Source organism: Fistularia commersonii, chromosome 23, assembly GCF_037954325.1.
Source record: "Fistularia commersonii isolate RoL2024-O1a breed Wild chromosome 23, RoL_Fcom_v1.0, whole genome shotgun sequence".
Taxonomy (NCBI): Eukaryota; Metazoa; Chordata; class Actinopteri; order Syngnathiformes; family Fistulariidae; genus Fistularia; species Fistularia commersonii.
Window position 1 is genome coordinate 10,126,491 of NC_141306.1, and position 27,354 is coordinate 10,153,844.

At 46.3% G+C, this 27,354-nt stretch overlaps 1 protein-coding gene across 4 annotated transcripts in view; it reads right to left on the reverse strand.

The window, feature by feature from the left end:
- Nucleotides 1-379: 379 nt before the first annotated feature.
- The window catches only part of bptf (bromodomain PHD finger transcription factor), a 30,659-nt gene continuing 3,684 nt past the window's right edge, over nucleotides 380-27,354 (reverse strand). Inside the window, exons 3-32 of one of the 4 annotated variants that reach the window (XM_086170927.1) lie at nucleotides 26,900-27,120; nucleotides 23,644-23,829; nucleotides 23,350-23,520; nucleotides 21,573-21,803; nucleotides 21,423-21,484; nucleotides 20,678-21,030; nucleotides 18,377-18,508; nucleotides 18,119-18,248; nucleotides 17,876-18,011; nucleotides 17,614-17,790; nucleotides 15,117-16,707; nucleotides 14,910-15,034; nucleotides 13,862-13,990; nucleotides 13,582-13,732; nucleotides 13,370-13,493; nucleotides 12,998-13,247; nucleotides 10,701-10,837; nucleotides 10,498-10,594; nucleotides 10,189-10,403; nucleotides 8,900-10,031; nucleotides 8,654-8,781; nucleotides 7,310-8,530; nucleotides 7,135-7,217; nucleotides 5,836-6,061; nucleotides 5,174-5,733; nucleotides 4,915-5,091; nucleotides 4,499-4,691; nucleotides 3,499-3,583; nucleotides 2,433-2,619; nucleotides 380-1,275 (exon numbers count right to left, since the gene is read on the reverse strand). In XM_086170927.1, the coding sequence (XP_086027053.1) occupies nucleotides 1,236-1,275; nucleotides 2,433-2,619; nucleotides 3,499-3,583; nucleotides 4,499-4,691; nucleotides 4,915-5,091; nucleotides 5,174-5,733; nucleotides 5,836-6,061; nucleotides 7,135-7,217; nucleotides 7,310-8,530; nucleotides 8,654-8,781; nucleotides 8,900-10,031; nucleotides 10,189-10,403; nucleotides 10,498-10,594; nucleotides 10,701-10,837; nucleotides 12,998-13,247; nucleotides 13,370-13,493; nucleotides 13,582-13,732; nucleotides 13,862-13,990; nucleotides 14,910-15,034; nucleotides 15,117-16,707; nucleotides 17,614-17,790; nucleotides 17,876-18,011; nucleotides 18,119-18,248; nucleotides 18,377-18,508; nucleotides 20,678-21,030; nucleotides 21,423-21,484; nucleotides 21,573-21,803; nucleotides 23,350-23,520; nucleotides 23,644-23,829; nucleotides 26,900-27,120 (8,650 nt within the window). In that variant the 3' untranslated portion in view covers nucleotides 380-1,235. Of the gene's footprint in view, nucleotides 2,095-2,432; nucleotides 2,620-3,498; nucleotides 3,584-4,498; nucleotides 4,692-4,914; nucleotides 5,092-5,173; nucleotides 5,734-5,835; nucleotides 6,062-7,134; nucleotides 7,218-7,309; nucleotides 8,782-8,899; nucleotides 10,032-10,188; nucleotides 10,404-10,497; nucleotides 10,595-10,700; nucleotides 10,838-12,997; nucleotides 13,248-13,369; nucleotides 13,494-13,581; nucleotides 13,733-13,861; nucleotides 13,991-14,909; nucleotides 15,035-15,116; nucleotides 16,708-17,613; nucleotides 17,791-17,875; nucleotides 18,012-18,118; nucleotides 18,249-18,376; nucleotides 18,509-20,677; nucleotides 21,031-21,422; nucleotides 21,485-21,572; nucleotides 21,804-23,349; nucleotides 23,521-23,643; nucleotides 23,830-26,899; nucleotides 27,121-27,354 lie in introns of all 4 variants that reach the window. The other 3 variants (XM_086170925.1, XM_086170924.1, XM_086170926.1) reach the window with 3 other exon arrangements.

The window sequence follows — 27,354 nt, forward strand, 5'->3', positions numbered from 1 at the left end:
CCATTTCTAAAGTAAATATGAATAAAATTAGAAGTGGTATTTTTAGGTAGGAATCACATAAATGCACTGATTACTCAAGATATTTGAATTCCTTGAGGGATTTCCAGAAATCCTTAAATCCATAGACTATCTGCAGACTATGCAAGAAATACACTGAATACTTTTCTTGGTTTCATGAGAGCTCAGACCTTGAAAGTTTCTTAGAAATATCCCTTTAGAAGGGAAGTCACTGATATTTATAAAAATCAAAATTGCATCAATATGTAATCCGTAATCTAAACCACTTGTTATATCAATGAATGTGACTCATTTAATAACTCATTTTGTCAAGAGACTGATTAAAATCAGTGCGTCATCTGCTGCAAGCACAGGGGAAGCGTTCAGCCTTTTGCATTTTATTAAGTTCCATATACATCAATATTTCTTCAGCTGTGATACAAAAAAAAGAAATCAAGTCAAAATCTGACAAACCTTTTTTGTTTTTTTTGTTTTTTTTTACAAACAAGACAGGAGCCTTGAGATACAGTTTTGTCCATCTCAGTCACTACTGCAGAGCAATTTCAATTTTACAATAGCTTATCACCAGTTTTCGGTGGGTTATAGAAGTTTAAACCAAGCACACTACCGATGTCCAAACATTTAGTACGACTGTGTTTTCATGTCACCTCTGACCCGACGATGAATGGAAACGAGAGAATCGTCTTTTGTTTTTTTTTTGTTTTTTTACTGAATTTAGACACCATACCCTTGCAATGTTATTACAGGAAGAATCTGCCGTTTCAATTAATTTCTGGTTCACCATTTCTCGAGAATTAGACAGGGATGGTTGGGGGGAATTAACAAGAGAGACAAAAATATAAAGTCTGTGACCACCAAGAAAAAGAAAGAAAAAAAAAAAAAAGACGTGAAAATATGAGAGCTCCCGGAGAGTCTTTTCTCTGAGGTAATCTTTTTTTTCTCTCTCTGAAATGCCTCAGGTGTTCACGCCCCTCAGTGCGAGTCCCACTGACGAAGACAGGGGTCCAACAGGGTCCCTTTCGAGCTGAAATGGGCGGCACAAAGATGTGCCTTAACAGTTTATCAAAAAATCCGAAAGGAGCAGATCCCCCGACGCGAGGGAGGTGGGGTTGGGAGAGGGGGGGCGGAGTCCATCACAGACTTACAGACGTTTTAAAATGTTAATATTCTTGGCAGGTGCATTGTATTTGTCAGCGCTCGGCAATGTGCGATGGATTCTAAGTGGCTGAAGAAGACTGTAGCTTGTTGTTATGAGACCTACAGAACGTGGAGAGAGGGGGAGAATTGAGAAGGCCTTCACATGTTGACACCTCAACAAACAAGACACAGAGGATGTAAAGGGGGTCGGCGAGGGGAGGGTCCTGCTATAACGCTGGGTGTCATTCCATGGCAAGCCGTCGCCGACTACAAACAGGCTACTGTATCAACGCGGGAATGAGCGTTAGCTTCTCCGTTTCCTCGACCTATTTTTTGCGACGCAGAGGTCAAGGAATGCATGAAATCTAAAAATGATTTATTCCGTGACGGTTTAAAACATCCAAACATTTAGTTACAGAGTCAGATATAATACAACCGCTGTACATTGTCATAAAAGTATCCAGACAGCTACCTTTAAGAGCTAAGGCAAAGAAAAGGAACGTACATTATCTTTCATAAACATCTTCCATAAAATATATGCAGCTTTGTATACTTTTGAGGTCGAGACGTGTTCTGACCAAATAAATACAAATGAACTACATGATTGATAGAAAGGTTCCCCGTGAAACTACGGTGGTGGAATTTCATAAAGAAAAGACACATTCTTAATAGAGGAGCATGATGGCAGGACAAGACTCGAAGCTGATAGCGACGAGGCCGCCGCTTTATCATGATTGCTAAATGTCTTAGTCGGTAATGGGAAGTGCAATGAACGAGAGCACGTGTGACATTTCGGCAGGCCGCCGTTTTTCCTAGCAACTGTTATTTGTTATTTTTTTGTGCCATTTTGGAAACAGGTCTGCATGCCATTATTACTAGAGACCCCCGGCATCCAGTCCAGACTCCTGCTAGACTGGCCCCATTTAAGAATCTGACAATCTGCAAGACAGAAGAAAATGGGATGGCATAAATCAAAACACATGCAGCAAAGATGAAGGCACAAATGCAAAAACACGATACAGGACATGGGGCGGGGCGGGGGGGGGCTGGTTGGACACTACATGCCGTGGCGTTAGCGCGAGCAAAGCGAGGTTCTGTTATAAAAAACAAACCAACATAGCTGAAAGGGACAGGAGCTCTCAGCCGCGCTAATGAAGGAAGGAGTAAATGAAAGTGACGGAAAAAGCAGCACGTCTCACATGAGCGTGCGCGCTGAGCAGTCGGGAAACTTGGGAAAGCCGAAAAGTCAGCTCAACCATCGGGTGGGGCAAACCTACCTGCTCGCTTTAAAAAATTTGAGCTTCTGTACAAAGAAGCCTTCAAGCACCTCGGCACAATGAAAGAAGGGCGTGTCGTTGGGGTTGTAATAGCGGCAGTTGTCGAAGATTTTGGTCACGTCAGCCACAAACTCCGTGAGCTTGCGGTAATGTCGCTTTTGCAAATGACTCTCCATCGTGGAAAAATCTGCGAAGGAGAAATGAGTGTCAGAGTTAAAAAATATCTTCTTTTTCCCTTCAGCCGCTCCCTTCAGGGGTCACGACAGCCAACCATCTGCCTCGGTCTAACCCTCTTCTCTCACACCACCCAACTTCCTGTCCTTCTTCTCCATGCATAAATCTCCTCTCTGGTTTTCCTCTCGCCCTCGTGCCTGGTAGCTCCAATGTCAGCACCCTCCTACCGAGAACCACCTCAGTCTGACTTTATCTCCACAACATCTAACATGTGCTGTTCCTCACCAATGGACTCATTGCTGATCAGCACTCCAAACGTGAAGGGTCTCAGAGCTGACCCCATGATGTAGTCCTCCTCCATCTTGAAGGTCTCTGTCACACCTAGAGCACACCTTACCACTGCCTTATAGCTTTCATACATGTCCTGCACCAGTCTAACATACTTCCTTGCCACTCCAGACTTCCTCATACAACTGTGGCTCCTCTCTCGGCACCCTGTCAATGCTTTGTCCAGATCTATAAAGGCGCAGTGGAGCTCCCTCTGACTTTCTCCGTACTTCTCTATCAACAGTCTTGAACCAAATACTGCATCTGTAGTGCTCTCCTCTTGACATGAAACCACACGGTCTAGTTTCTGCTACTCTTCCCCCTAACTTAATTGTATGGCTCAACAACCCTATTCCTCCATAGTTACCATCATTCTGAACGTCTCCCTTGAAAGCGAAGTGACATGCATGACAAACTTCACCAATAGATGTTTGAAAAGTGACTTTTCCGGTTGGCTACAAAAAACAACCCTTGGTGAGGAGTGTTTTTCACAGTAAATACATTGGTTTGCTACAATCGGATTATTACAAAGGCCCACGCCTCGGTTCCACTGTGACTGGCTTACCCATTGGCTCCTTGATTACGTGATAATAATCGGGCGCATCGTGGGGATCCACTGGTTCAAGAAAAGGCCACCCCATTTTGTGAGACTGTTGAAACAATAAACAATGCTTGCATTAACCTTAATGTTTGCATACTTTTAATGATGCCTTTTTACTAGTTATTATCACACTCCAACATTAATTCCTCAATGCCATTGGGTTTGTTGCCCCTCTTTTCTGCCTGTTCATGTGATATCAGCAAAAATAATAAGATACATCAGCTGATCAGCCTTTGAGAAATATGAATCGCCATTCCAACAAAGTTTGGATGCTGTGCAAATACGTGGATAACAGCGGAATGTGCTGATTTGCAAATCCCTTTTGACCACTATTCCACTGAACACGCCGCAGAGACATGATATTTGAAGTGGAGTTCTTTCCCAATCCAGCTCCATGTGCCACTATGAAGATTATTTTAACATAGCGTACCGTGACGACGATTTACCAAAGCGTTCCCTATGACAACGTGGTAATATCCTTTACAGACTGGTGTTCTTTAAATGAAGCGCCACCTGAGGGGTCAAAGGTCATGGGCATCCAACGTCAGTCTTTGGCCTTGCTGCTTACGTGCAGATGTTTCTCTGGGTTGTATGAATATTTTGATAATATTACGTCACTGAATTCCTTGCAATTGCATGTTGATTGAATGTCGTTAGATTATTTGCTCACGGTGTTGTTCAGAGTGGCTCAGTCGGTAGAGTGAGCGTCCCTCCGATTGCAAGGTTGATGGTCAAATTCCCAGCTCTTACTGTCTCAATGTCAAAGTGTCCTGGGGCAAAGCGCTGACACGTGCTCCTGATGGCCTGGCTCGCTCTTTGCAGCAATCGTGACCCTGAGCCTCACCTACCTTTGTACTTACAAAATATTGCCTAATATCAGCCTGTTGTCACAGTTTCACTGAATGTTAGCGCGCATCGCATCCCAAACTACAGCGTCAACGTGTTCGGAAACGGACCCTCATACCTGTAATGCACGCAAGATTCTTTTCAACCCCTCATAGTCTTTGTCGGTGAGCGGTGTGAGGACCGTCATAGCGTCTTCTGTGGACTGACACTGTGGGCACACGTAGACATCGATGTGATTGGCTTCGCTCTGCAGGATGCCCACGCAGCGCCCATGGTACCAGTTCTGGCAACGGTCACAGCCTATGTAAAACCTGCAGAGAGCGCAAAAAAAAAAGAAGAAAGAAATCACACAGACGAAAGCTGTCAAAAATTTGACAGGTATGAGCTTAAAAAGGCGACCGAGTCCGCTTCAGATAGTTGACCTACCATTCAAAGTAGCAATGTGGGTTGGGCTGACTTTTTTTTAAACACTCAAAGCTAATGTTTGCTATTTGCGGTTATGAAAGTTATGAAAATGTGCCAAATGAGCCATACTGTGATTCGTCGTAGGGCGTCCGGCAGATGCAGTAGAGCTCCTCGCTGCTCCCCCCCTCCTGGCCGGACTTGCAGTCGTTGCACACAAAGTCCTCAAGCTTTTTGGCCTCCTTCTCTGTGATGCCGACACACGCGCCGTGAAACCAGTTGGAGCAGAGGTCGCAACCTATATAAAACCTGAGAGGAGAACATTTTCAGTCCAACGACAGGGACCCGCCCTCGTTCCAGCATTGCAGTGGCTTTTCAGAGTGCGCCTTACTTTGACTCGTCGTAGGGTGTTTTACAGATACAGTACAGCTTGGTGTCCTTCTTATGGTCCTTTGAGGTAGAGGAGAACTTCTTCTTCTTCTTGTGCTTTGAGGAGGAGGGCTCCCGGTCCTTGTCCCGGTCCCGATCTCTGTCTTTATCCCAGTCGTGGAGCCTCTCGTGCTCTCTGTGCCGGTCTCTGTCCCGCTCCCTCTCCCGCTCCCGCTTCTTCTCTCGCTCCCGTTCCCGTTCCCGCTCCCGGTCACGATCTCGATCTTTGCCCCGGTCCCGGTATCTGTCCCGGTCCTTATCCCTGTCCCGCTTCTTGTCGTGGTGCCTGTCCCGGTCTCTGCTTCGGTCTTTGTCGCGCTCCTCTTCCCTCTTCCGTTTGTGTGACGATGAGGATGAGGTTGACGTGTGGGTGCTGTGCGAGGAGTGTGTGGAGTGGGAGGGGTGGGGGGAGGTGTAGGAGTGGGAGGCGGCCTTGACTGTTGCTGCAGCGGCCTGGGCGATCGCCGCTCGGGCTTTCTCCTTTTCTTTCTGGAGCCTGGAAATGTCCCTCCTCAGCTCCTCCTGAGATAACACACAGGAAACGGGATATTAGCATCATCATTCAGAGTTCGAGCTTGACTTTAAATTCAACCTTTCCCACTAGTAAGGCTAATTCACGCTGACCTGCACTTGCAGCTGAAGATCCTTGTCTAGCAGAGCCCTCTTTTTCAGAATCTCGGCCTTCAGCTGCTCCTTGTGCTTGTACAGCAGCGCCGTCAGCTTGGAGGCGTTCTGCTTGAAGCGCTTCTGCTCCACCACCTCCTCCTTCTTTCTCTTTTTAGCTGCCTGCTTCTCATCCTTCTCGATCTTATCGAGAATGTACTTCATCACCTGGTTGCATACGATCAATCTGGATAGTGAAAGAAAAAGAAAGGAAAAAAGGGACAAGACAAGGATGGGACACAGGGTTTTAGAAACTAGACACCTACAATACATTTTTGCTTCCCCTGAGCTCTCGGCAGGCAACAGTATGAAAAACTTTTTTGTAATGAGCCTGTCTGACAGAGCTCGGGGCTCACACACCTTTCTGGTCTGTTGCATCATTTCTCTAATACAGGTATGTGACTGACTGGCTGCTAAGCTCTGAGCAATGAACCATTGGCCATTTTGGCTCATAAACATCATTTAGTGACAGTAGGCACTTAAATTAGTGGAGCCCTATCTGATAAAGACAATGACGCGGCCTTACTGATTATATTTATATAAAAGGGATTTTATGCGACTGTTAATTAACTTGCTGTGCACGGAAGCAACACTTGATTTCAAAAATGATATAATTCAATCTATCATTTCTCCAGCCTCAGCAGAGCTCTTAAAATAAATATATTGCTTGTTAAAGTTGCTGTTCAACCGTTCAACATCCAGCCCTGCTCCCAATAGACTCTAAAAGCCTTTAATTAATTCGTACACTCATTTGTGTTGCTTCTGTAAGCAGCTGTTGTTTGCTACTAGTTTTCCATTTGTTTTTGGAGTGTTTGAATATTTCACTTTTTTTCTATACTTTCTGATAGTTTGTATGCAACTGTTTCTAACTTACAATATTTATAATTTGACTACTTCTACTGCACTGTCCACTTTCTGCAGTGCTCATTGAAACATCCCCATTGTGGGACGATGAAAAGCGCATTATATACTATTAAAAAGTTGAAGCAGTTGATGTGTCGGTGTACGCTCTAACATGTTAGCTTCGATTTTCAAGTAAGCTGCCCGTCCTGATTTGGAGCAGGAAAAAAAAAACCCCGCTGGTCACTCATGACAATCCACAGACTTTGTTAGCAGATATAAAAGGAACCTTTTTCTTTCACTAGAAAAATTCCATATAAAAATATGTTGTTTTTTTTTCTGTTTGCTTTTGTTAACCACTCTATTGACTCCATTGCTTGGGAATGTTGACAGGAAAATTGCAGTGCTGAAGACCCAAACCTCTGGTTCTCCTCCCGCTCATGAGCGGCCAGGGTCCTCTTCTGTTTCAGCTGCTCAGCAGTTGCGTTCTGCTTCGCCACCACCTTGAGATTACACGAGGATGACACATGTAAACATTCGCGTACGCAAACGAGATCATTTCTATTTTCCTGTGCAGCGTCTGCCTCGGTCGCACCTGATTTTGGATGCCATCTACATGACTGACTGCCTGCTGGTTGTGTTCCTTTGGCTCCCTTTTTGCTTCTTGATGTTTCTTTTTCTTTGGTGGTGGTTGCTGTGGTGGTGGTTGTTGTTGTTGCTGCTGCTGCTGCTGTTGCGGTTGTTGCTGCTGCTGTTGGTCTCTGAGCTGTTGCATCCTCTGGAGCTGCTCCTGCACACTAGTCGGGGCCTGCACGGTCACCATGTTGGTGATTTGATGGGCCTGAATTTGACCCCCCTTCTGCTGGATCTGTATCGGCAGCTGCAGTTTGATCTGCTGAGGGACGGTGCCGCCCTGCTGCTGTGCCTGCGCCTGGATCTGAGCTTGGATCTGAGCTGCGACGTGGGGCGGCAGTGCCGAGAGGAGCTGGACTGGCTGCTGGAGCCCCGGGACTGTGATCAGCTGGTGCCTAATTGGGGACTGAACCTGAAGCTGAGGGGAGGCTTGAACTTGCGTTTGGCTCTGGGACTGGAACTGCACTTGGAGCTGAGCTTGTACCTGGGGCTGGGCTTGGATCTGAATCTGCTGTGGGATCTGGGCTGCCTGCTGGGACTGCACTTGGAACTGAGGCTGCGGTTGAATTTGACCCTGAGCCTGTGGCTGAGTGTGGGTTTGCTGCGGGGCCTGAGGTTGAGCGTGAATTGGACTCTGTTGCTGGAACTGGACTTGGAGCTGGGGATGGAGCTGGGTCTTCATCTGGGGCTGAAGAGGAGAATGGGTCTGAGCCACCGACTGGACCTGGAGTTGTGGCTGCCCCTGGGGCTGTTGCGGAGCCTGGGCTTGTACCTCGGGTTGCTGTGGCGCTTGAGATTGAGGTTGCAGCTGTGTCTGAAGCGGAGTCGGATTTTGCGTGTGGTACTGAGGCTGGACTCTCGACTGGGTCTGGACCTGGGGCAGGGGTTGGTTTTGGGACTGAAACTGCAGCTGTGGTTGAATTTGAGCGAGGGGCTGCACCTGCGCCTGGGGCGGTTGCGGTGTCTGTGGCTGAAACTGAACCCGGATCTGGGCCTGGGCCTGGAGGTGCGGCTGGACCTGAATGTGCGGCATTTGCTGGACCTGGCCGAGGGGCTGCACCTGAATTTGTGTGCACACTTGAGCTTGCTGCTGTGGCTGGAGTTGAGTGTGGCTTTGCAGCGGGGTCTGGGCGGGTCTCACGGCGGTGACAACAGATGACACTGGTAATCCCTTCATGTGAACCTGTACCGCAGACAATGATATTGGGGACATCTGCTGCACCGATACAATAGTGGGCTGTTGTGCTGTCGACTGGGGAGGCAGAGGCGGCTGAGGCAGAGGGGTAAGGGGCGAATGTTTTGATACCGGCGCAGTCGTCAGGCCTGGCGCCTGAACAGGAACTGCGGCCTGCTGTGCTGGCTGAGCTGGAGTCTGAGCTTGAGTGGAAGCTGGTTTCCAAACCTGGGGCTGAGCGGCACTCTGCTCTGTGAGAGCTAAAAAATTGGAGGAAGTAAAGAGAAAGACTTGATTAAAAATTTTAACAGGAAAAAAAACTAAATGCGTCAATAAAAGCGAGTTGCTGTGTGAGGGAATTTCGGGGAGTACTGCTACCTGGCACTGAAGGTGTTGTCGAGGTTGCTGTGACGGGTGTGACAATGGCACTGGCCCCGGCGGCATGAAGGGGCAGCGGGGATGAAGCCTGGATTTGGGTCACCGCTTTGGCCGGGGAAGGGACGGCGATTTGAGTGGACACGACGGCGATGACGGGAGCGGAGACGGGGGCGAGGGCAGGGGTTGGGATTTGGACAGACGAGGGGAGGGACCCGGAAGCAGGCTTTAGACTAGAGTAAGCAGCAACCTGAGTAGGACCCTTGACTGAAATGTTCGCTAAGGCAGGAGCAGGAGCGGCGGTCCCCTGGACCTGGACAGGCGCTGAGGGTAATGCCAGGGTGGGGCTGAAACAGTGTGTCTGCACCTGGGATGGGGGCGGATCCTCTGCTTTGACGGGCGCAGGGGCTACAGTTGGGCTTTGTGGAGTGAGGGGTGGAACTTGAGTCTGGGGACTGATCTGACCTGCACTTTGCGTTGGACCAGTCACAGTTCTCGCCGTCTCGACTTGTGAGAGGACTGAGGCCGATGTGGACGATGCAACCAGTGTTTTTGACAAGGCATGAGCTGTGACTGGCAACGCAGGCACAGGAGTGGATGGCTCTGACTGATAGGCTGATGTCGGGGGAGAGTTCGACAGATGTGTCTGTAAAGGGACCTGGGCTGTGACTTGTCCCGGTGCGGGGACAGAGGCCGCGACCTGGGTTTGTGCTGGGACAGAAATCGGGGCGGGGGCCGAGAGGGGCCCCAAATTTGGAATTTGTGAGGAAACCGGGGGCTTATTGTTTTGTGTTGGAGAGGGTAGAGGGGCAGCCATTTGCGTCTGTGCTAAGCCCGAGGGAGTCGTCTGAACGTGGGCTCTCGCTTGAGTTGGAGCTGATGTCGGTAACAGCGGGTCCTGGGCTACAGCGGGCTTTGTGGGAGAGGCTGTGGAGGGCGCCGATGTTGAAATGGATGAAGATGGCGTCGTCATCGGGGTGAAGAGGAAGCGCTGGACCTGGCCATTGGGCATAGCTGCTTGCATTAGTTGCTGACCGGGGCCGGGGATGACCGTTACACCTTGCGGGATGATTTGCAATTGGCCCTGGGTTTTACCCTGACCCTGAATCACCACTGTTAGTCCTGTATTTCCTCCCTGTAGTGGTGCACACAAGTGGAACAGGTAATATAGCGGTGCTGATTTTAGCCCTCTAGACCAATCAATTTGGAATTCTGATACAGAAAAGTTTAGAAAGAAAACAAAATGTATTAAGGAAAGTAAATGAAAGGATAACATGGCTCCCCTTCCCTACCTGAGATCCTTGTGTTAGCTGCATGAGCTGTGCCATAGTGAGTTTGACTTGACCCTGCTGTGGCCTGTTTGTTTGGGGGGAAGCGGCAGGCGGTTGTCCAAGCGCCGCGGGAGTAGCGCAAGGTGCAGGACCTAGGGCTCTCTGTCCATCACTGGCCTGCCCGGGCAAGGAGCCGGGTACCGCCGTGGATCCAGGCTGTACCTGATGGGGTTGACCTGGGGGAGATGGAGAGGAACATTCTCCTGTGAGGATGTGAGCGGCAAAGTAAACAACTGTTTGAGATTCGAAATGGTTAATTTAATGGAGCACCTTTATGAAGTAATGCTGGCGTTCTGACTGTTGTGCCCACAGAGGTAGACATGGACTGGTTCACCAGTGAGCCAGACTGTGTCTGGTCTCTGACGTTCTGTTAAAAAAAAAAAAAAAAAGACATTAGTAATAGAACGGGTCAGATTTAATTTTTTTCCTTTGCTTCCATTAACAGAAAGAGTCAAAAGCTTAATTTGAAATACCTGTTGCTGAGTCACTGGGGCAGAGTTGGTTGATTTGAGGTTCATGTTGCCAGTAGTGGGGTGTAGTGTGCTGTATGTCCTAAGGTTTGCAGGAGGCCCAGAGGGGAAAATGCCCATTACCTTCGGTTGGACTACTCCTGTTGACAGTTAACAATTATGTAATGAGAGGAGCACAAGTGGGCTTAAAGGTCAAGGTTGTACAGAAATGGCCATGCATGCAATTCAAGAATTTTTGGAAATATGTAGATTGATCATTGATTAATTATCAATGCCAAAGAGACAAATGCCACAAAAAAAAAAACGCTTGGTTCAATTCTCTAATCTCAATGTCCTCATCAGCGGCCAGATTCGCCTCTCAAAAGTTTCATCCAATAGAAATGGACGACGCTCATGCTTCTTCTGTCCTTGAGTTTTGGACATAGTGAGTGACAATCTTGCTGCGAGCAAGCAGTAGTGGCTTTGCAATATGGCTCAAGTGATCAAAAAGGTATGGATGGAGGCAGAAATACTGCTAGCCATTGAGGTATTTGAGCCAACGGAGGCTGCAAGAAATTCCACATCACCTGTGTCCACATGTTGCCATGACGGTCACCTCAGTAGTACCGGGCTAGCATCGGACTGACGGGGAAAAACTGACCGATTTCTCAAAGCGAAGGCAGTTAAGCAAAATACTTTCATCTAGATGGTAAGGTGCACAAAATCAAAGCAAATTAAAAAAAAAAAAAAAATAGAAAAAAAAAGTAAAAGCCATGTTGTAAATGACCAGCTCCAGAGGGGACACAGCTGTGAAAAACAATAAATAAAAGGGTTTAACCAATAATGGCTTGAGGCAGACTCCCCGTCTAACCGCTTCAAACCCGATAATGAAAAATCTCTTAAACATTGTGTGAGGTCTTATAGATCGAGATGTCAAACTCAAATACACGGTGGGCAAAAATTTTAAAACATCGGTCTAGGGCCAGACTGGCTCGATGTTTATTGAAAACTTCATGAAATGACCTTAATGCACCTGGAACTAACAAACCCAGACACATTAATTGTCAAATAACTAATAAAAATATAAAATCTGTTGCATTTATTTCTTATGCTGCTGTCTGCAGAATCCCCAGAGTAAATCCAAGTGAAAACAATTATCTACAGCCAAGAAATAATTTGCTTCGAAGGAAACTCAAAATGTCCTTCAGTAGCAAGAGAAAAAAAGTTAGAAACTGAGAATGCATTAAAGCTCAGTTTCCTGCTCTGTGAGGCTCACTAGTCCAAGCTAGTCACTAGCCTTTTATTAAAGCCACACTCGGCACAGAGGACACACAACTCTGCCCTTTACATCCGCAGACAAAAAGTCTGCCTCCCACCTACCTTGAAAACTCGTTTTCATAGTCCACCTTCCGTTTTCACCATTGTTTGGGGAGCGGGATAGTTGAAAGTTGGCAAGGCTAGTAGTTCCATAGGGCTGCTGATGAACGAGCCAGGCTCGCCGTCCCATGAATGGCGTGTTAACGCACGGGCAGTGCATTGTGGGACTTTTGGTGTTATTGTGTTGAACGCAACTTATCGGCAGACCAGCTCTCATAGGAATTATCATGCAGGCCAGAGACAATTCACTCATGGGCCAGGTGTGGTCTTGACTTTGACATGTTCTAGATCGGGGTCGGGAACCTATTTGACTGGGATAGCCATAAAACCCAAATATTTCTAAATATATTTCATCGAGAGCCATATCGCATGTTTAAATTATAATAAAATATGTTTTATTTTTAATGCGACCTCTGGTGCTGCATGGATTTGTTCGAAGTGCTGCTTTATATTTGACCTTTTCATCTATGCAATTTTATCATTGCATATTAGACATACCGCAGATCCAAATGCAAATTCCTCTGTCCATGCAGCCTGGAATGCACGGTAATCATCGTTTTTTTTTTTTCTTTTCGCCATCTTTTCCGTTACGAGGGTTGAAGCGGATAAACTAGTTGGCTATCTGATAAAATTAATTTCTTCACCTTTACAATGACCTGGACGTGCTCGGAAGCCAATGGTTCTCGACCCAACTGACGGATGACAATTGTCATTTATCTTCAAAACTAATTTCTGTTTACTTTAAAATAACAGAGTATTATAAAGAAATATCACAAGTACTTTAAAATCAGTTCCAAACTGATTTTTTCTTTTTCTATTGAATATTGTCTGGGAGCCATATGCCGTCACCAGAAGAGCCATATATGGCATGCGAGCCATAGGTTCCTGACCGCTGTTCTAGATAAAAACGCTCGTCATAAACTCGTCATCTTCCTCTGGCTTACCTGAGCTATTGCTGGTCTGACCCTGCTTGACCCATGATGCAAAGGACTGGTGGAAGCTCTTGTCTTGTTGGAAAGGAACTGGAGAGCTGAGCTTGGAGGCCAGGACCATTTTGGTTCCAGGTGTGACCTGGCCTGTTTTCTGGCCTGTGGATGCCGGCGTGCTTGGCGTGCTGACGGAGGAGGCGGTGGTGGAATTCGGCGACGTGGAGGAGCTGATGGCTGTACTTGGTCTTTGTTGCTCCATGCGTTTCTAAAAATGGCATGGTTGGGTTTGGTGAATTCGCTCAATCCAGTTTAAACACAAACAATCCTTGTGAAAAACAAAAAAGGGAGATTCTGAGAAATATGTAGTTTTGTAAGTATTATTGTCACCTGCTGGGCAGCCAATCGAGCCTGTTTCAGCTGATTCTCCAAATGGGACTTCACATCCTCTGCTGTCTTCAGAGAGCTGCTTGCCTTGGAGGAATCTATGCCCTGGGATTTCTCTCTCTCCACTCTGTAAAGCCAGGGAAAAACCATGACATTCCAACAATGCATTCTTCTCTAACAAAAAAAAAAATGTTACAAATATTGTACCGTCTAACCTTTCAGCGAAGGCTCTGATCTCCCACAGCTCGAGATCCTCTTCAGGAATCCATGTCTCGACAGCAACTGGTCCCGTCAGCTTGGCTGGCTCTTGTTTCTTGGGTCTTAAGGCGCTTGAGCGCAGGCCTTTCCTCTGTGGAGTGGGCGTTTCTATTTAAAAGAAAAAAATAATGAGATAACTAAGTGAAAATTTTCCAAGTCTCCACAAACACAGAATCTGAGATATTCTTCACACATTCTTCAAAATGAAATTTCACAAAACAAAATTTGGCCATTTACCTTTTGGAGTGTCTCTGTTTCCAAGGGGACAGATGATTTTCCTGATGCAGTACTCAGAGCGTATGCCGTAAGGGCCCACATCTCGACGCTTTATGATTTCTGTTGTGGTGATGTCTGTGTCTGTTGTTTCTGTGGACAGATTCAAATATATTAGCTACATATTGAAGCAGAAGCAGATTGGGCCCTCCTTGAGCCACCACCATATCGGGACACATAATCGACTCATAATCGGGACACATTTTTCTGTGTCCCGATTATCTCAGGAGCTCAGATGTCAGGAGATTTGTGCCACAACGATGGATCTAGTTTTCCTGTGCCTGGACGCGGGTCACCGCTACCCTCCTCTTCATGATTTGCCCTTTGCGTGGCGCTCCTGGCACAGCCTAAAAACACTATGTGGGTCGCCCTTCCTGAGGAGGGGCCAAGGGTCGGGTGCAGTTTGGGCTGAGTCACTGGTGGGGAAGGAGCCCTGAGATGGCTTCTGTGCTCGTCAGATTGACAACAATGAATACCATGTTCAGGCATGAAGGTGTCAGGGACACTCTGAGCTAGAGTTTGAGTTATACTTTGTGGTTATGCTATTCGACCTGCCACCTACATGTCTTGGACCATCAGACGAAAAGAAGGCTGTCCACTGAGCACCACCTGGCGCAAAATATTGCTCAACATCTTCAGCATTCTGATGGGGTCCATGACTCCATGGCCCATGACTGTTTGGCGTCAAAGGAGGGCCCCCACTGCATTAGGTGGCCGATCATTCAAGTTTCTTTTCAAATGTGATGAGAATTGAAGAAACTAGACACCTGGGATGACAACCTATACAACTTGTGTTGTCTCAACTATCACAGTAACAATGATACAAAACATCTGTTTAACATGTAAGGATATTGGTAACCATGTTTTAGAATCCATCAGTCTTGTTGACAGAGAAAGGACCCATTTGGAAGTAAATAGCAATTGATGCAAGGAGGCACACGGTAGACGGGCTGAGAGGGTGAATAATGTTATTGAATGCGAAGAAAAGGGGGAGAGGTCTGTCATTTCCCACCTTTACGAGTCATCGCCACTGCGGTGGAGGGCTTCACAGCCATGTCATCCCACCTCAGACAGGCCCACAGCAGCCTCAGCATCAGGCTGACGCCCGCCAGTGACCTCACGGTCTGGAGGCGGTACCTACATGAGACCATTGGAATACATCAGCCACTGAGGACAAAGGAGGGTTTTCGATGAGCGGCACTGTTACGTTTTTACCAACCTCCATGTAATCCCAAAAGTAGGGCGAGGCGAAGGATAGGGCCATATGTCCGGCGCTGGCTTGGCGTTGTAGTTGAAAACAGGCACCTCTCGGATGGCCGCTCTCCTTGCCAGCCTCTTCAGGTCGTCCTTTGGCAGGATGAAAATGCTCTTCTTGCTGCTCTTCGTGACAAACTTGCGGTAGGAAGGCAGGGCCGTGCCCGAGCGTGCCTTCTTGGACTTGGAGAACCTGAGGAGGCTGACTCTGTCTCGGGTGGTGTACTCTTTACTTATCGTCATGGGGCCAGCTGTTGCCGAAGCCGAGGCGCCTGGTTTGTTATCGCTGACAGCTGCAGAGGCAGGTTTTGTGCCTGACGCAATCGAGCCTGGAGCCGAAACGGTCATGGAGGGGGTGCCGGTCATTGCCTGAGATCTCACAGTGGGGTTGCAAGTGGACATGGAAGATGTTGGGACATTTTGAGAGCCTGTGCTGTCAGTATTGGTGGAAACATCGCCCTCTGTTGGATTCTTCAAATGGGTGGCACTGCTGGGGTTGTCGGAACTATTACTATTAAGTGAGGGCTGGCTTGAGAGTGACAGTTTAGTAGACGTTTCCCCCTCTGAGCTGATGGAAACACCTCGATGCTCATTGTTTGGTTGACTGAGAGTCTCTCCTTTCACATCCACATGATTCTCTAGTCTGGGTACTTTATGGGGAAGTGGATGGCTCATGTTGGCTATGTCATTTTGGGAGAAGTTTCCATTCATCAGAGACTTGACGGGCTCATTGCTCTCTCCTTCAGACCCACAGGTTCGGTCCGAGTTGATGCTCGAGTCCGCAGCAGCGTGGACGTTCAACCCGTTCACTTGAACCGGACTGGTTCTGGTCTGCCCCAGCTCGGCATCGCTTTGTCCGCCACCTTGCTCCATTTCCTTGTACCCGCGTTTCTTCTCCCCCACTCGAACTGCTTCAGGTTTCTGTGCTTTCTCTTTGGTTTCCATGTCTTCAGATATGCAGTTATTTTTGCTGTTAAGCACAGTGCTTGCCAAAGATCCTCCATTCACCTCTCTGTGGGCCCCAGCCTCCCCACCACCGCCCTGACCAGCGTCTGTGTAACTGCAGATGTCAGAAACCTTTGACTCTAATTTGATGTCCTCATTACTTGGTTTTAACTCAGGTTGCTCTTGTTCAAATTCAAGCTTTTTTACCACACCATCTTTACCTTCTAAACCTTCCTCCTGTTCGGCTCTAACGCACGGACTCGCAGCAGGCTCCTGTTTAGCAAGTGTGGATCCTTCAGTCTTGAACCTGCAAGCTGGCTTTGTGGCGGCCATTTTGGAAAGGAGCGCTGCCTGTCGCATTCGCTCCAGTCTCTGCTTCTCTTCCAACGTGAACTGCTTGACCCGGCGTTCTAAAAGCCCATCCAGTTTGGAGGGCTTTACCTTCTTTTTGTAGGCGGTTCGCAACTGGAAGCCCTCGCTGACATTTACAACATCATAGAAAGGCTTCGGTGGCAGGGTCTCCTCTTTAATGGGTTGCTCGACTTTCTGGGGTGTCAGATCCTCTATGGGCTGGTCCTGAGGCGAGGAGGGACCTTTGTGTTCAAGTTTATCTATTATGGAAAAAATGAAAAAAAAAAAAATATATCACTGAGGTTAAGGAAATATTACGCTAAATGCCATTCATTATTTTAACAGAACTTTGTGCCAAGTGCATTTTGTTATAACAGGAAAATGTGCAAAAACACAGCATTCAAAAAGAATTTAGAATCCAAGTAGGATTGATAGATCGACCAAGCCACCCATGTTTCCAGTGACATATTCTAGCAAGTCTGTGTCTCTTTCTCTTCCTGGGGAACTCCTAGGAGAACTACAACATTATACACAAATAAAAACCAGGATGTTTCAGGTCAGCGACAGGACTTCCTGTCAGGGCTGATGTACCTGGGAAGCCCCTGATGGAGGAATCATTACAGCATCTCCGAACCACCTCAGTTGACTCCCTGAGTGCTCTTAAGTTTGGGAGACACATCTCAGGCACTTTTATCAAAGGCATCATTCTTTTGCTCCTCAAATCAAAACCACAGGGGAAAGTTGGCGCTTACATGTACTGTCAAAACTGGCTTTGCTTTCCAGATCAGAGTCTGCATGACTGCTGATGCCTTGCATGTGCACTGGTTTCTGGGAGAGACCCATTGGAGCTGCGGCCATGGATCATGACTGTTACGGACGTCAACACAAGCGCCATCAGATCCTGCTGCTGGGTCATGTGGTGATAAGGCCTGCAGGACCAGTAGAGAAGTGGAGGGACCCATACCGTATACTCTCCTCCACCACATATGCATACAAATTCAGTTCATGAAGACCACAACAGAATCTTTGACAAGGGGCAGCCATGCAGGAGGCCAAAAACCCACTGGAGACGTGTTTGGCATTCTTCTGAGAATGTGGACAAAGATCTGGCGGAATTTCTCTGAAGACCAGAGGGCTGGCTGCGAATGACATGAATTATTGTTTACCTTTCTCTTCATTTCTTGAGGTGGTTGTCGGGCAGGGGTCAACCTCCATTTTTGTATCTTCATCCATCGCTTCTTTTGCTTGCTCGTCTACTGCAGGTTTCCCTTCCCCTTTCGTAATGTTTGTTGCCCCATTCGGTTTGTTAGCGCAAGCTGATGTGTCTTCCTTGCTAGCTTTGGCTGTGTTGGAGCAAAAATAAAGACAATGATGCCAGAACAAGCAGAAGTAGCTGAATATGGGGGGGGGGGGGGGGGGAGGAATTACCTTCAAGTTTTTTGCGATAATTTACATTTGTGTTTCCTGGAAACTTTGGGAAAAAATTAGGCACGCGGGTCTTGCTGACCCAGCTCCAGCCACCATATCCTGTAACTCTGTACTCCTCCCCCTTCTGCTTCCAGACCTGGACCGAAAAACAATCATATGACACATTACGCCAAGCAAAATGCTTTATTCAAAAGGAAATCCTAACACCATAAAAACATTTTCCTGGAAGGTCGCTGCTGTTACCTGGTGTTTGATGGGTATGGTGTACTTCACCCACGTCGCTTGCTGCAGGGTCTCCTCGTCCTCCAGTTTTTTCTCACGCTTCTTCACCTTCTCCTTCTCCTCACGTTCCATGGAGGTCATACGGTGAAGCCTGAAGCAAGGCAATGCATTATATAGGCAAGTCATGTGGCATATGACAACATTAAGCCCTGGTTACTCAAAGTCAACTCATGCGCTACTGTGTATGGATGGCTTTGACTCAGGTCAAAGTGGACACACCTTGTGTGTCCGAGGGAATCTTTCCACACGGGCAGAGTGACCACTGGTTTGATGGCGCACTCTAGAATGGCCAACGCCAGAGCAAACTCCCTTGCTTTGCTGCACATCTGCACCGCTTTGTTCCAGTTGGTCCTAAAATAAGTAGAAAATGCGGCGGAAGGTCAGAGAAACCCAGGCAACAGAGTAATGCAATATTATTGAAAGCTTTCAGTAAATTGTTGTCAAATGTTATCGCTGAAGGGTGTTTTTATGTTAATGAGAGAGTTGTAAGGCAGCAATTGTTTCGATGGTCAGCACTTATATGGTACTCTCACACCTCGAGGTGTCAAAATGCTTTACACTAGATTCCATTTAGGCACAAACACGTGGCAGAGCTGCCATGCAGGGAGGCTTACCCGGCCATCGGGAGAAACAAGGGGTTCAGTGAATTGCCCAAGGACACTTGGGCATGGAAACATGAGGAGGTGGGAATCAAACTGCTAACTTATTCTTCATCTCATTTTGACTGCTCCCTTCTGGGGGTTGTCAAAGAGTATCAACTTCCTCCATCTAAACTTATCCTCTGTATCCTTTTCTCACATGCCATCGAAATTCATGTCCTCTTTCACACATACATAAACCTCCTCTCTGGTCTTCCTCTAGACCTCCTGCCAGGAAGATCCAACCTCAGCCTCGTTCTGATCCTCAGATCCTCACTGTTCCCCTTTTTAAATGTCCAAACCATCTCAGTTTGACCTCTTACTTAATCCCCCAAAAATCTAACATGGTCTGTCCCTCCGATGGACTCATCCCTGATCCTCTCCATCCTCCCAAAGAGAACCTCAACAACCTCATCTCTGCTGCCTCCAGCTCTTTGTACTGTCTTTTCCTGTGTCACTAAACCAGACAACATGGCTGGTCTGACCATTGTCCACTACTCTTTTATTACTCCTGACACTTTTCTTGACTCTTTCCACACTCTCCCATCCCATTGCTCTTGAAAGTCGACTAGGTTCTTAAACTCCTCCACCTCCTTTATCTCCACTCCCTGTGGGCTCCCTATCATTCACACAAATGTATTCTGTCTTGCTGCAACTAAACGTTATTCCTCTCCTTTCCAGAGCATACCACCACCTCTCGAGATGTTGCCCCAACTGCTACCTGCTGTCATTACATATCACAATGTCATCTGCAGTCCATGAAGCTTCCTCTTTAACCTCATCTGTCAGACGGTCACTAAGAACGGGCTCAGAGCTGATCGCTGTTGTAATCCCATCTCCACCTTGAACTTCTGTCACACCTATGGCACAACTCACCACTGTCACAGCTGGCATACATGTCCTGCACCAGTCTAACATACCTCTTTACCACTCCAGACTTCTTCATACAACCACAGTTCCCTGTCATATGTTTTTTTCTAGATCTATAAAATAAAAACGAGCTTCCTCTGACCTTCTAAGTACTTTTCCATCAACATTCTTAAAGCAAATACCGCATCCATAGTACTCTCTCTTGGCATGAAACCTAAATGTCTAGCTTCCACCCATCTTTCCCACCAACTTCATTGTATGGCTCATCAACTTTTTTTCTCCAGTAGTTACCAAAATTCTGCACGTCTCCTTAATTCCCATCACTCTCTAGCCTGATGAATAACCTTGATTGGGGGTGCTATGTTAATGAGTGCATCATTTTAATGTCATCTGAGGAGGGCGACAAAATACTTTTATGATTGCCCTTTTATGCTCAACGATTATGAAACAATGATGCCATTCTTAAGCGAGACCCAGCAGAAGGATGCCATAAGAGAAAAGCCAACTTGCTTCATTGTCAGACGGGTTAAATATAAGGAGTTAGAGGCATTTTTGAAGCTCTGAGATCTGACATATTATGGTCCATGTGACTATTCCTCAAAAAGGACTGTTGAATAAAGGGTTCAATAAAGGAACAGCTCCCGGTGAGCAGCAACACAGCGAACGAGGCTAAAGGATTTAGCCGAGAGCCATCAGTAAGGCTTTCGTGGTTCTTTGTTGTGAGAAACATTTAAAAATACGCTTCGCAAAAGGCTATTTATTTAACCATGACCTTGAAAGATTACTTCAGTGTATTTTATTTTGTCTGTTGGTTCACTGGTTCGATCCCTTAAGTCACATCTGTCAACTTTAGGAGCCGCATAGGATATTAAATCACTCATATTCCATGACAACAGAGTGGAACACAGCAGTGGTTGATTGTGGAAGTGAATAATAAACGTTCTTAGGGTTGCTGGTACCATTTTCAGGAGCCATCAAGAGGATAAGTTAGAACTCGGCATTTTGATCGTACCTATGCGATGCCCAATTGGGATGCATAAATGCAGCAGGGACATTCGTCTCCAGCTGGATGATGGTGAGACGCAAGGTGGAGACGGTCAGGTTCCGGGATCCGTAAATGGAGCCGTTCCACTTGAACTCGGACGCCGGCGTCAGGCTGAACTTATGGGAGAGATGTCGCCTCTTGTCGTGATCCTCCCGGTGTTGGTGTTTATTGAGAGCCAGGACGTTAGTGCTGTACTGGTTGTGGTAAGACCTGTATTTGCCCTCCTGGCCGAGCTTGAAAAGATTGTTTAAATTCAACGAGGGGTCCCGTTTGGCAAGGCTGGAGCGTGAAATGTCGCCATCACAGTCCACGGGAGAGGACTGAAGGATAAGAAGGGAAACAGGACACTCAAATATACAGCATACAGCAAACATGGTAGAGAAAAGACTTCTATATACTGTCTAAATTAATGATAAATAATTAGCACTTAAAATTCAGTGTCACAATTTCATAATATTATAATAATTATATAATATATAATTTAATAATATACTATCGTAAGTTATCAAGGTTCAATTCAGGGAAAAGCTTTCATATCAGTTACGAAGGACATATTATTCCACACAGTTGGAAATAAGATGAGTGAAATAACTAAACCGACAGTATACAACAAAGCTGGAACACCCCAGAAAACTATTTGCGATGCAGTCTACATGTTTCATATTGAAATCTTTACTCTAGTATTTCATTTTCCATGTTACACAAGCCTCACCTCGCTGCTACTTTTGGGTGTAGTTGCCGCCCGATCACTTTTGAATTTTTCGTCATACCTCTCTGTCACGAAGCAAAAACAGACTGATTAGGACAAAGCCGAGAAGGCACTTGTCATGCTATATTAACATAACTATGGTATGCAGTGCACCTGTCCCATCTTGGCTGGCGGACAACGACTGGGAGGACTTGTCACAGAGGTCTGGCTGGTCCACTTTTCCGGGGCTCCCGTCTTCACATTCCTGGTTGCTGCAACTTCCTGCTTCTGTCTGAGATGATGGCTGTTGGTGCTGCTGCTCAGCGTGGGTTTGTGCTTGCTTCTCATCAGTGAGCGACGGGTCTTTGCTGACAGACTCGGCTCTCGTTTCCTCATCTTGTGAGACTGTTTGGAGGATCAGAGGGGGAAAGAAAATCAAGTTACATTTAGGGTATCACGAACAACACATTCCATAGGGCTACAGCAGCCTCTGAGGCAAATGACAAACTGACCGAGTTCACCTAGTGTCGAATGCAGGCCTGAACAAAATGGAGTTTGCAGACTTGAAGAGGTTCAAACATAACTCCAGCTTGGTCAGATAAAACAAAGTAGGCGACACAAAGCCAAATTAGGGAGAATTTGTTGACACTGTTATTACTGGGGGAAAGTCCCATAGCTACGCCTGGATCTCTCTCGATGATTTTTGCAGGCGGGGCTTCCTGGCGAGGAGCACTTTGTCTGACATATGGGGGCCTGCCCATCCAAAAAGCCCATGACAAGAAGCTTGCTGTGACATGTGGGGGCTCGTTGAGAGCCAAAGCTGGTTGATTGATTGTATAAAAAAAAAAACTTCATAATTCTTTGTGCGGCATCCCCCAGCTATAATTACACGTGATTTAATGATATGGAATAAGCTTAGTGACAGATTAGAAAAAGAAAAGCAAAATGTTGGACGCGACACAGCAATGCAGGATCATTTCCACTGCCTTTAGCAGAGGCGTACGACAGGTAACTGCACTCATCTGCAAATTTGGTCTTTCGCGACAAGTGACATCTGGAGGGGAACATGCTAAGAGGACAAACGTCACTGCACAAGTACTATTGAATTGAAAATGATAAGATATGCAGACTGTTCTATTTAAAGCCATGCATTATAGCGTGGGAACACTCACCCAGCGAAGTTAAGGGGAGAACAGTAGAGCAATACCAAAAGCTACAGTTTCAATAAAACCCTTATGATGCTACATCCCAAGGATTTTTTTTTTTTTTTGGGGGGTTGTTGATACTTAATTGATCCTGGAGGACACTGAGTGGCCGCTGCATTTGACTTATTGCGGATGACCCATGAGAGCCATGGGCGCAGTTAGAGGTTCAGTAACTTGCTAAACAACACTTCTACTGGCTGGGAGGAGCGGAAGAATCGAATCAGGAATATTCTATTTCCAGGACAACCATTCTAACCCCCTGAGCCACGTCGCCCCATTTCATATTGGAAATCTAAAATGCCCTCGGTGTATACCCCCATATTCAAGATGACAAATTCATTCCTCGGCGCCTTCCTTTGCACACCGATATACAAACACGGGAGGATTTATGATGGACACATAATTACTTTCATTGTTATATTTGCTTATGTTTCTAAAAGTCACCATTTTGCTTTTGTGACACACCGCAGTGTTTTATGGGAATTTGGCACATTTAAAAATTAGTCCGAGTGAAAACAGTAACTTGCTGAAAAGAAATGTCCTTTTGTCTTGTCCTCAGATTTATTTACAGGCCAATCAGGAAAAATTTCAATGTAAGTAAGTGGGAACTGCAGATTTTCAAACTGTTAGGTGCACACTAAAAAATGAAAAAGATTCAGGATTTCAGCCTGTTTTTGATGGCAACTTTTTTAGATATATATTTTTAGCCCATGACTTAAAGTGTGTGATGTTTGCATTTAGAGTACCTGTCCTTTCCTGCATTGCCACGGGAGGGGAACCCTGGCTCTCCTGTGTGGGCTGTGTCTCCGCAGTGGAATCGGCAGATGCAGCCTTGGCCACGTCCTGGCTGCTGGCGCTAGGGTCGGGATTTGACACGCAGGTCTCCTGTGCGCCAGCAGGGAGGGCTACGGCATCTGCTGTGTCACAACAAACATAGACAGGTGGAAAAAAAACCCAGGATGTGAGACAGTTTTCTTTCTCCAAGGCTCTTGAAAGAATAAATGTTCCCCCCGGCGCATCTGAGAGTCGCCCGTGTTTACTTTTCGAGCTCTCCTCTTGCTTGGGTCTGGCATCGTCACATTCTCCGCAGTTGGGCCGCGTGGCGGTCTTGCCTGTGTCCTCCGCCGTCTTAGCAGGCTCCGTTCCAGCTTCCGACTTTGCTACCTCTGCCTGCCCGTTCGCTTCCTGCGCCTCCTGCTTGGTGTTCAGGCGCTTCAGGATCATCTCTGGAGAGAGAACGGCAGGGATGTTTGTGAGCTTTTACAGCGTCAGAGGGACTAACACGCAGTCAGAATAAATCTGCGTCCTTCTTTTCTTTGTAAAGATTTTAATTTCTAATACAGATGAGGGAAAGCCATTATAAAACCGTAGTGGAAGTATATCTGGCACGCGTTGAGATTTTTGACATTATGATACAGACTGGCAGAGATCTAAACTTTGCCGGCTACTCTGTATTCCTGCCTTCAAGTTAGGGCAGGGGCCAGTCATTAATTTTTGAAACACTCACAAAGGGATATGAATGTCGAAATTTTATGTGATGTCCTGTCTAATAATATAGACCGCCTCCTTTTTTTTCATGTCACCTTGTAGCGCCATTAAAGCTGGACTGGTCGGCTGTCTATCTCAGAGCCACAAATGGAGACAAGCAACCATTCATAAGTCACAAAGACGCAATCAACTGCTCACTTGTCCAGGCAATTTAGGGTCCCCAATGAAGCTGCCCCTGTTTTGGATCATGGTAAGAAACAGAAGAACATGTAGACTCCTCACAGAAAGGCCCCCGTTGGACCAGGAGCGTTCTTGCTGTGTGGCGGGAGCGCTAACTACTGTGCTACCTTTATCCAATCACCGACAGCAAAAAAAACAAAGGGAAAATATATAGCTGATTGAATTTCTGGTTTGGTGAGACGAGTGAACGTTACCTTGTTAATGTTTTCTGCTACTAGATCTGCTCAATGTACCTGACTGAAATTTGGAGTTATGTAAAAAGCAAACACGTCCATCAGTTACCACGGCTAATACACACAGCATATTTCATCATGCCATTGGATGGGGTTGGTGACAAACCGTACGTCTGTGGTTTGTTACCAAGGGTGAAACCCTCGAGGCTGCAAGGTCAACAAGCCAAAAGGGTCATTGGAGTATACAGTTAGAAGGTGTACAGTTTCCATACAGAGTGCTTTTCTACCTTCATGCAACTAAAACTCTTCTCTGCATCACCAACTCCATCACACTTGTTCCTGTTCGGTCTCGCCGGCAGTTTTTTGCCACTTTTAACTGCTTTGTGGCTGCAACGCTGCATTTGAGACCACTTACTAGCCCACGCTGCAGCTGCAATACGAAGATAATAGTTTGGAAACCCGGTCTGTGCAAAGCTTCACTGACCATATCTACAGTATCCTACTGTCGTCTTGACTCAGCTGTCTGTCAATCTGTTATTCCAGCTACTACAGTTAGCACCCGGGGCCTGGGTTATTCTTTAGAATAGAGCAGAGCGATCTAAAACACAATTCTCTGGTTAAAACAGAAACACAAAAAGTAGATGTGGGGATCAATTCCCTTTTTGCTTCAAACAGTCATGAGCTATCATTAGCTAACAGCCCGGTCACCAAGACAGATAACAAGAAAACGTGATGCAATTTTTTTCTGCATGCTGACAAGTAGGCCTGTCTGTAACTCTTCTGGAAAAGGGAGTTATATGGAGCCACCGGGTTTAACTACAGACAGTGTCAAACCTTGAGACCCGGGTACCTGTGTGAGGCGAAACAAACCCGACTTAGCTATTTTACTTGTGCGATTGAGGTCAGTAGAGTGGACAATGATTAATTTATTTAAGTAGGAAAAAATTGCGATTAGAATTAGAAGGCTATTGTCTTTAACCGCAGTTACCGATAATAGATTCAAAATGTTGGTTTTGGTTACTATGGTTTATACCCCACTCATGCCTAAAAAAAGGATTTATTAATAAATAATAAATTGCATTTAAAACAATGCAATTCCTTCATCTGGACTTTTAAGATGATGTTTGCACATATATGCCTCTATCTTTTTGAGACATATCTATCGTTTTATTTTATTTTTTTAAAGGGTGAAAAAAATTTAATCTCCTCGCAAAAAAAAAAAAACCTACACTAAATGAAGACTTTAAGTCCCTGCAGCAGAAACCAGAAGAGACATGAGGCCCAACGGTGACTAAAACAACTGGGGGGGATTGGCTCATCCATTCTTTCAAACTGATGCCAAATGTAATATAAAAGTCTACTGTCAAGCCTGAGGTAGTGTTTCACTCGCGACTTGCACCTTGTTTTGCCTTTCCTTTGGTCGGCCTGAGCGCTAACAGTAAAATTCAAGCTGTACCACTGGTTGTAATGCACATCCCTTGTTTTGACAGCATGCGATGCTGACTAGAGGGATGGTGGGTATCTCATTATCTACTAACTTAATTTTAGGAGTGCTGGCGATTTCTAAGGGAAGCTGCGACATATTTTATCTATAGTGCTTCTCCTGCAGTCAGGGTCACGCTGGGGGCCAAGCCTATACCAGCTATCATATGGCTGGAGGTGGGATTAACCCTGGACTGGTTGCCAGTTGATTGCCACTAATACATTCAACCATTTACTTTCTCATTCATATAACTTTTAGAAATACAACCATCCACATGTCTGGCCAGTAGTCTCCAATGAACCTTCTGCATGGTGTTGGACTGAGAGAGGAAACTTGAGAACCCGGACCCAACCCACGCAGACACTGGGAGAACATGCAAACTCCGCACAGAAAAGCCTGTGGTCGGAATCTGACCAGGAACCTTCTTGCCGGGAGGTGAAAGAGCTGAACTCTGCGCTTCTGAGCCCCCGAAAACTACGACATTTCCACATTGAATGAGGCTGATTTAGAAGGTGCATGTTAAAAACGTGGCTAATATATCGATAGTACACACAATCACTCCATCAAAACTCAGAACAAAAAAAGAGCTGTAGTTGGAGAAATCGAGTGCATGAAAAAGACCCCTGCTTTAGAAGGGCAGAAATTCTTGCACGAGAAAAGAAGCAAAAATCGCAGGTAGAGGAGAAACCAGCAGAAACTGAAACCGCTAGCATTGCAGCTTGAGTTTCTTCGGGGGGAAACATGAGGCCGGAAGAAAACTCCCCACCAAACAGCATCATGCCTCACATGAGATTCTCTTCCAATGATACCTTGAAAGACACACCTAACTGCCACGGTATCCATAACCAGCAACTGTCGCCTCAGTGATGCACACACATACAAACACACACTTAGAAATGACAAGTTTGGTACCGTTCACAGAGGTGAGGTAGGCTTTATTGCTCCCACGGGCTTTGTTGGTCAGGTCTTCTGTGATGTCCATGTGAGCTTCCACTTCCTCCTTCATCTCCACAAGAGTAGCGTAGAGGTCCGTCTCCCAGTATTCCTTGTCCAGGCACTCCAGGAGGTCAGACAGCTGGGTCTTGGTGCTATAGTACCAGATCTTTTTTTTCTCGTGCTCCCCATCCTCCTCTCTGGGAAATTGAGAGGGAGAGGGTTAGACGACTGATTCTTATAGTTTAGGACAACTCAGGAGTATTTACAATTATGCTGACTTTTTTTTTGTTGGCAAACTTGAGGTCATATCTAGGGATGAAAAATTGAACTCAGCTGAGAATCGCATCAAAAATAAAGAGAGTATTTTAAGCACATAGCACATAGTGTACACTCCATAATTCAAGGTGACTGGTAAGTATTTTGCAGACAAC